The sequence below is a fragment of the Podarcis filfolensis genome (assembly GCF_964270895.1).
Source record: "Podarcis filfolensis genome assembly, chromosome: 8".
Classification (NCBI taxonomy): domain Eukaryota; kingdom Metazoa; phylum Chordata; class Lepidosauria; order Squamata; family Lacertidae; genus Podarcis; species Podarcis filfolensis.
Window position 1 is genome coordinate 10,644,398 of NC_139611.1, and position 8,856 is coordinate 10,653,253.

At 45.3% G+C, this 8,856-nt stretch overlaps 1 protein-coding gene across 2 annotated transcripts in view; it reads left to right on the plus strand.

The window, feature by feature from the left end:
- LOC310769742 (protein-arginine deiminase type-2-like) overlaps positions 1 to 8,856 on the plus strand; it is an 80,541-nt gene that overhangs the window by 69,993 nt on the left and 1,692 nt on the right. For both annotated transcript variants that reach the window (XM_083629429.1, XM_083629430.1), the window contains 5 exons: positions 723 to 874; positions 2,013 to 2,157; positions 3,549 to 3,642; positions 7,877 to 7,962; positions 8,373 to 8,501. In XM_083629429.1, coding sequence (XP_083485555.1) covers positions 723 to 874; positions 2,013 to 2,157; positions 3,549 to 3,642; positions 7,877 to 7,962; positions 8,373 to 8,501 — 606 coding nt within the window. The remainder of the gene's footprint in view (positions 1 to 722; positions 875 to 2,012; positions 2,158 to 3,548; positions 3,643 to 7,876; positions 7,963 to 8,372; positions 8,502 to 8,856) is intronic.

An 8,856-nucleotide genomic window follows, 5' to 3' on the forward strand; every position in this document is an offset into this window, starting at 1 on the left:
GAACACTTACTTCCGGGTTTGCAGTGTTTGGGTTCCAAATTGTTTGAGTATCAAGGTGTTTGAGAACCAAGGTACCACTGTAATGCCCTTTATCAAAAGATTTCAGGGCAGTGTACAGTGGTACTTCGGGTTACATACGCTTCAGGTTACATACACTTCAGGTTACAGACTCCGCTAACCCAGAAATAGTACCTCGGGTTAAGAACTTTGCTTCAGGATGAGAACAGAAATCGTGCAGCGGCAGCAGGAGGCCCCATTAGCTAAAGCGGTGCTTCAGGTTAAGAACAGTTTCAGGTTAAGAATGGACCTCCGGAACGATTTAAGTACTTAACCCGAGGTACCACTGTACAACATTAGAGAACGAATTACAAAGCATCAGTGATAAAAACATAGTAAAAGGCATGTTGATAGACAGCCTAATAGTGAAATAATCATAATAAGAGCCATCCCCACGCTTTTACAGGCCATTGATTACTTAATAATCAGATGCCTGGGTAAAGAGGAATGTTTTTGCCTGGTGTCTAAAGATGATGGGATCAGGTGAGCCTCTCTGGGGAGAGCATTCCACAATCAGGGAGCCACCAATGCTTCAATGGAATCTCGGAGTTGAACCCTTTCAGCTGTACACACAGGCCCTCACCATTCCCGTGTCAATTTAACAATGATAACATTGCAGTGGGAGCCCTGTGATTGAAGGAGATATCTTCCCCCCCCCCCTGCAGGGCCCGGATTTCGGCTACGTCTCCAGGGAGCCCCTCTTTGAAGAAGTCACCAGCTTGGACTCTTTTGGGAATCTGGAAGTCAGCCCGCCAGTGACTGCCAATGGAAAAGAGTACCCTTTGGGTAGAATCCTCATTGGAAGCAGCTTCCCTCTGTAAGAGAGTGCACGCGGATGTCGATATTGTAAAAGACCCGACGACCTGAATTTCTGGTTTAAAAAAAGACAACTCAAAACCCACCACTGGCCATTATCAATCATAGGGCTTGGGCACCTTTCTTTGCCTTGTGCAAAGCCTCCCAGTGTTGCCTGCCATCATTGGATGAGGACAGAGGCTAAAGGGGCATGGGAAGAATTAAGATAAATATGCATTTTCCTGCAAAGGGCAAAACATTCAGCCCTTTCTGTGGCCAGAAGAGGGCTGGATGGGCACCTGAGCCTCATGTCAATGGTGGCAAGAGGGTTGCGTCCTCCAATGAGGGCCTCAGGGCTTGCAGTGAAAGCAGTGCAGAGGCAGGGCTGAACTCTGGCGAAGATCTGCCACCTGCCTCACTCAGACAAATGATAGGGCCGGCCCTGTAAATACATATCAGTTTTCACTGGCCCCGTTTTTCTCTCTCATTCTTTCCTTCTTCTTCTTCTGGGGGAATGTGTTGATATAATTAAATATCCAAAGATATTTCAAAGCACTTATCATCCAATAGTTTTTTTTTATGCAGTCAAACCTCAGTTCTTGAACGTAATCCATTCCGGAAGCCCATTCGGCTTCCGAAATGTTTGACAACCGAGGCACAGCTTCCAATTGGTTTCAGGAGCTTCCTGCACTCAGTGGAAACCGCGTTGGATGTTCGGCTTCCGAAAAGCAGTCGAAAACCGGAACATTTACTTCTGGGTTTTTGGCCTTTGGGAAATGTTCCAAAACTGAGGCGTTTGGGATCTGTGGTTTGACTTTACATACATAAACTCTTCTTGACTTCCCACCCCTCCTTTCCTGATGTTTATTTTTATTACTCCTTTTTATTAGCTGCTTTAAAACACAGATTTTTATTATCTAAGCCCCAATATCACTAATTCTTTCAGTAATCTGCTGCTTATATTTCAAAAACTTCATGTATGGGCGATAGTTTAGTAGATAACCCATCAATGGTTTCCATTCTCCCTTAAACAATTCATCATTATGTCCTCTTCGTTTAGCAGTCATTTTCTCCATTTCAGCATAGTCCATCAGCTTCATAAGCCATTCATCCTTAATTGGTCATCCTTCTTTTTTTTGTGGGGATGTTGACCTTTTCAGGTCCGCAGGGCGGAGGATGACCAAGGTGGTGCGAGATTTCCTCTATGCCCAGAAAGTCCAGTCACCCATCGAACTCTACTCTGACTGGCTGACGGTGGGCCACGTAGACGAGTTTCTGACATTTGTCCCCATTCCTGGCAAAAAGGTGAGCATCAGCTGCGAAGGTCTGTGACCCTTACGCATTGTCGCTAGTTAATTATGTGTTTTGGGCTGAGAGACAGTGATGAAAGCATAGTTGGCGTGGCCATAACCTTATCCTCCTATGGATTCATCCAGTCCTCTTTTAAAGGATTGGACGGAAACTATGGAAGAGTCATGGGGACACATTGGGAGTCACACTCTCCTGAGTGTGCATGCGTGAATTCAGCAATGCTTAGTTTGCTTTGGGTTCTTAGTTCGTTAATGTTGTTATTATTGTTTTGTGGGTTATGAGCTGAGCACTGTAACGCTTTGTGAATTTTATAATACGACTTTTCTTGTGGTTGTGCTGTTTAGCCTATTTTCTAAGTTGCTTTGTTAATGGTATTTTATGGAAGGTGGTTGTTTTAATGGTGATTAGTTGATTATTTTATGTGATTTATGTTGTGGTTGTGATGATGATGATGATGATGATAATTTATTATTTGTACCCCACCCATCTGGCTGGGGTTCCCCAGTCACTCTGGGCAGCTTCCAACAAAGATTAAAAATACATTTAAATGTCACACATTAAAAACTTCCCTGAACAGGGGTGCCTTCAGATGTCTTCTAAATGTCAGGTAGTTGTTTATCTCTTTGACATCTGATGGGAGGGCATCCCACAGGGCGGGCGCCACTACCGAGAAGGCCCTCTGCCTGGTTCCCTGTAGCTTTGCTTCTCGCAGGGAGGAAACCACCAGAAGGCCCTCGGCACTGGACCTCAGCGTCCAGGCAGAACGATGGGGGTGGAGACGCTCCTTCAGGTATACTGGACCAAGGCTGTGTTCTGCTCTGTTATTATTTATGGCATGTAAGCTGCTTTGTAACTCATGTGAGTTAAAAGCGGCATAGGAATATAATAAATAAACAAATAAAGCAAGCAAGCAAAGGTAAAGAGCCCCTGGCCTGTTAAGCCCAGTCAAAGACAACTATGGGGTTGCGGCGCTCATCTCGCTTTCTGGCCGACGGAGCCACTGTTTGTCCATAGACAGCTTTCCAGGTCATGTGGCCAGCATGACTAAACCGCTTCTGGCACAACGGAACACCGTGACGGAAACCAGAGCGCACGGAAATGCCATTTACCTTCCCGCTGCAGTGGTACCTATTCATCTACTTGCGCTGGTGTGCTTTTGAACTGCTAAGTTGGCCGACCTTCTGAGTGGCAAGCCCAAGAGGCTCAGTGGTTTAGATCACAGTGCCACCCGCATCCCCCATAAGCAAGCATACAAGCCATCCAGATGGATGGCCAGCATGGCCTCCTGTGGGAGGGAGTTCCATAGTTTAACCATGAGCTGTGTGGAAAAGTCCTTTCTTTTACCTCCCCTGATACGGTCCTTCATTTCCCTTTCCTCCTCTCAGCAATTCCGGATGCTCATGGCCAGCCCTTCCGCCTGCTACAAGCTGTTCAGGGAGAAGCAGAAAGAAGGTCATGGAGAAGCCGTCATGTTCAAAGGTAGGCTGTTCAGACAGACCCAGGATAAGAGCATAAAAAGAAACCCTGCTAGATCAGGCGGTGGCCCATCGAAGTCCAGCATCCTGTTCTCACAGGGGCCAACGAGATGCCTGTGGGAAACCCGGAAACAGAAGCCAAGCACAAAAACCCTTTCCCCTCTGTTTGATTTTTAGAGTATAGCCATCGTGGCTCGTAGCCATTGATAGCCCTTTCCTCCTCCATGAATTTGTCCCATTTTCTTTTAAAGCCATCCAGGTTGGTGGGTCGTCCTGTGGGAGGGAGTTCCGCAGTTCAACACTGCGCGAACGACTTTCTTTTATCAGTTCTGAATTTTCCGACATTCAGCTTCGCTGGGTGTCCGCGAGTTGCAGTATTACGAGAGAGGGAGAAAAGCTTTTCTCTGCCCAGGTTCTTCATGCCAGGCATCGTTTTATATACCTATCTTGTGTTGCCTCTTACTTGCCTTTTCTCTAAACTAAAAAGTCCCAAAAACGGCAATCTTGCTTCGTGCAGCTGTCTTGGAACAGAGTCCTGCCTCTGAGGAGGGATTGGACTCTCTGGCAGGTTTCCATTTGTTTTTCGAAAATTAGTAAAGGTAAAGGACCCCTGACCATTAGGTCCAGTTGTGGCCGACTCTGGGGTTGCGGCGCTCATCTCGCTTTATTGGCTGAGGGAGCCAGCGTACAGCTTCCGGGTCTTGTGGCCAGCATGACTAAGCCACTTCTGGAGAACCAGAGCAGCGAACGGAAACGCCGTTTACCTTCCCACCAGAGCGGTACCTATTTATCTACTTGCACTTTGATGTGCTTTCAAACTGCTAGGTTGGCAGGAGCAGGGACCGAGCAACGGGAACTCACCCCGTCGTGGGGATTCGAACTGCCGACCTTCTGATCTGCAAGTCCTAGGCTCTGTGGTTTAACCCACAGCGCCACCTGCGACCCACTTTTCGACAATTACCTTGTGCAAAATTGGCTCATCAGTTTTATTGCTCCTTTCGCAAAGCACCTTGTAACACAACCCAAAACTCTTCTCTCTCTCTCTCTCTCTCTCTCTCTCTCTCTCTCTCTCTCTCTCTGTGTGTGTGTGTGTGTGTGTGTGTGAGAGAGAGAGAGAGAGAGAGAGAGAGAGGGAAAATCACACAAGTGGCTTTGCCCATCCTTATTCTGCACCAATGTGTGGTGAAGCAGGACAAAGATGTCTCACGGACGGCTCCTGCAATCACCTTACGTCCCAAAGAATGGGGAGGGGAGGCCCATAGTTGGAACGCATCATGGACACTGGCTTCAAATTATCCAGCCTCCTTGTAGGGGATAATCAGATCCACTTCTTGCCGTGGACCCCCCAAGCTGAGCGTTTGCTATGTTCGAAATGCAGCTCCCCACCCAGCAGATGCTACTGCAATCTCAGCTGTGTATGATAATATTGGTAACATTACAGAAGCAGCAATGGTCACACCATGCATTTAAGGTCCATTTAAAATACAGTGTTCTCCCTCCCTCCCCCACAAAAAACCCAATAATCATAGGAAGTATAGTTTACACTTTGGAACTCCCTGCCTATTGAGATCAATCAGGCGCCTTCAGTGTCCTCTTTTCAGCACTTGCTAAAAACATTTTTCTTTGGGCTAGCCTACCCATACAGGTATATTCAGATGCAAGTTTTTTTAAAGTTTGTTTTAACTTTTATTTATTTATTTATTTAATCATTTTTTCAATAATAACAACAACCACAAAAAACACATACAACAAAAACCGCAATAGCACTAATAACACAATATAATATTTCAGATTTGAGTACTGATATACCTATGACTACACCTTTTTAACAATATTTCCCCACCTCTCCTCCCCCTACTTCCCACCACCGTCCGCCTTATCGCTTAAATATTCCTTCCAGATTTCTTCATATTTATCCATTCTTAATTTGCGTCGACATGCAATTCGTTCATATGTGGCTAGTCTGTCCACATTGTCAATCCATGTGCTCAATGGAATCTTTTTGCGGCTCTTCCAATTCATCAGAACTAGTTTTTTTGCTTCTAATATGGCAGTTTGTTGTTTTAACTTGAATGTTGTTCATGTCCCTTTTGGTCATTTTATTGCTTAAACTTTTTTTAATAAACCACTTTGAGCTTGGGGAAAAAATAGCAATCAAGTAGTGCATAAATTTTGCGGAATAAATAGCGTACCTCTCACAGAGCTACAATACCCAGCACCCTTAAACTACAGCTCCCAGGATTCACTGGAAGGGAGACGTTCTGTATTTCAGGGGTTCCACTCAGAGAGGTGGTCATCTAGACTTGGGGGGTCTTGAAAACCAGGCACCCGGTTTCCTAAATTGGAGCCCCTGGAGCATGTCTTTAGGTGCAAAACCTTCTCCCCGACCTGGTTCATTTCCTAGCTCTGGACCATAGCTGTCAAGTGTCCCTTATTTGGCGGGACAGTCCCTTATCCCAGTGCCATGTCCCGCTGCTGTCCCTTATTGATGAGGCTTCGTTTGGCTGCTGGCTGGGCTTTCTGCATTTGGCTCAGTGGGGCTCAGAAGTTGAACATACCTGTGCCCGGAAAATCCCTTATTTTGGCTGCTGATCCCTTATTTTTGAGGCTGCTGGTCCCTTATTTTCAAATCTGTAAGTTGACAGCTATGCTCTGGACTCTGATGCATCTTGAAGTCATCATAGACGTGTAGAGCTGGAAGGGACCACGAGGGTCCTCTAGTCCAACCCCCTGCAACACAGGAATCTTTTGCCCAATATGCAGCTCGAAACCACACCCCAGAGATTAAGAGTCTCACGCTCTACAAATGAGGCCCTTGAATTTCAGGCCGTGCCTTAAGAGAGAGAGAGAATGACACCGTGCTTGTGGACATGAACCTCTCTCCAGGCGATAAGCTCCAGTGGCAACAGCTGGAGGGTCACCAGGGCCGCGAACTTCCCAGCACCTTTGCATCCTGTCTTAACAGCTGTGCCACCTCGCCTTTTCAAAAGGAGAGGGAGACTCTCTTAGCGTAAGCAGGCTCAAAATAAAGAGTAACACTTTCCCAACCATTACGGGAGTTCGGCTCACGTAGTTCAAAGCCTGCAAGCCCTGGGGGCCCGGCTCTTCAGCTTAGCTGGTGCATTTGCTTGGCACGCAGAAGGTCCCGGGTTCATTCCACAACTTGACAGACTCCTGCCTGAAACCCCAGAGAGGTGTGCCAGGCAGCACAGGCAATGTATTGACAGTGCAAATACATTTATTAGAATCATAGAATTGTGGAGTTGGAAGGGATCCCCAAGGCTCACCTAGTCCAACCCCGTTATTTTATTATTAGCCTTTTCTTTCCTCTGTCTTGAATCTTCCGACATGCATCTTCTCTGGATATTTGAGCAAACAGATTGATTGCTTCTAGTTATTCCCTTAGAATGAAACTGACCTATGAAAATTGTAACTTGAAAAAAGAGACATTGTGCATACCTTTGTAAACCAAGAAAACTTTAATAAAAATATTTTTTTTTAAAAAAAAGAAGGGCTTAGCTCCCTCTGTAGGTGATTTATAGAGTGCAACAAACTCATCTGCTTGCTCCTGAGAAATGCCATTGCATTTTCTTATAGTTGCCAATGCATCTTCTTCTAGTGCCATCGCTGTCCAAGACATTTCATATTTGTGAGTGTGAGCGCGCAGTGCCAGATTTATGTATAAGCTTGTTTAAGCTATAGCTTAGGGCTCTACTCTCTCGGGCCCCCCAAAAATATATATTTTGGAAATGTACATCCAGTGGTTTTTTTCCTTTATAAGATAAAAAAACAAATAAAATAAAACCTACACAGTGTTTTGTGTTGTGTAGGCTCCTATGATGTAAGTAATGGGCCCCGCCTGCTAGCCTGCTCCCTAAAACATCACTGGTTTGCTCATTTCTGTATATAGGGTGCCTACATTCTGCATGGATTGGTTGCATGGCAACACGTGCAAATGGCTTTAGATACCTAACAGGTCCATAAATTACCATATAGCATATATTCAACACAAAAAACAGCGACAATTTGTTGTTAAGAAAAGACAGCTGGACATAGAAAGGGCCCCATTACCTTCAGTAGCTGAGGGCCTCATCAAACCTTAATCCAGCCGTGTGTGTGTGTATGTGTGTGCAGTAACATTTGAGGAGTTCCTTTCAGAAAATAAGAAGCTGCCAAGCCCTGCCAGTGGCTTCTAGGATTAACCTTCTTTCCCCCCGCCTTTTGTTCCCCCACCCTAGGGTACACCGGCACAGACACGAAGCGCGTCACCGTCAACAAGGTGCTCTCCAACGAGGTCATGGTGCAAGAGAATCAGTATGTGCAGGTATGTCAAGGATTACTGAGCCGCAATTTCTGCACTGCAGCAGGTTGGAGATCCCTTGGAAATCCCTTCCAACTTTACAGTTCTGTCCTTGTCAAGTGGCTGTCCTTTTTCATTTTAATCAAAATTACCCCCCACCCCCCAAAAGAAGCATACTTAAATCAAGGCACAAATGAAGCCTCTGAGCCTCCTTAGTCATTATTATTATTATTATTATTACTATTACTATTTTTAGTTAATTGTTTTTTTAACGTTTTCAAGAGTTGCCTTTACTGCTAATTTATGGTTTTACTCTCTTTGTAAATCATACTGAGTTTTTTTTTTTACAATCAAGCCGTGTGTAAATTTTGTGAAACAAATCACATTATCTGAGGTCACTAAATCTGCACCTGTCACTTCTGAACCTCCCCCAGCGATGCATTGACTGGAACCGGGACATCCTCAAGAAGGAGTTGGGTCTGGCAGAAAAGGATATCATTGACCTGCCAGCCCTCTTCAAGATGGACAAGCAAGGCAAAGCGATGGCTTACTTCCCCAACATGGTGAGAATTGTCACGTGGGGTATTTAGCAAAAGAATTGGCTGGATCCCAGGGCTAAACACAGTCTCCAGCAAAAGAGAGCCCCCAGCAGAGTTTAAAAAGTGTAGCATTAAACCTTTTAATATCTTGTTTGGTCCGCTACCAGAGCTTCTCTGTTTCTACTGCTCTTAGCATTAAACATACCATACACTTTAGTAAGTTTAAAAGCTGTACTTACAACACTCCAATGGTCAGATTCAAGCATTATTCTGTGCAACAGCAGCAAGAAGAATGCAGGCAGAAAGTCTTGGGTTTACAAAATGCAGAAATAGTCTCAGCTAGCAAGCTCTGGCACATCCTATCTCAGGGAATTCATAT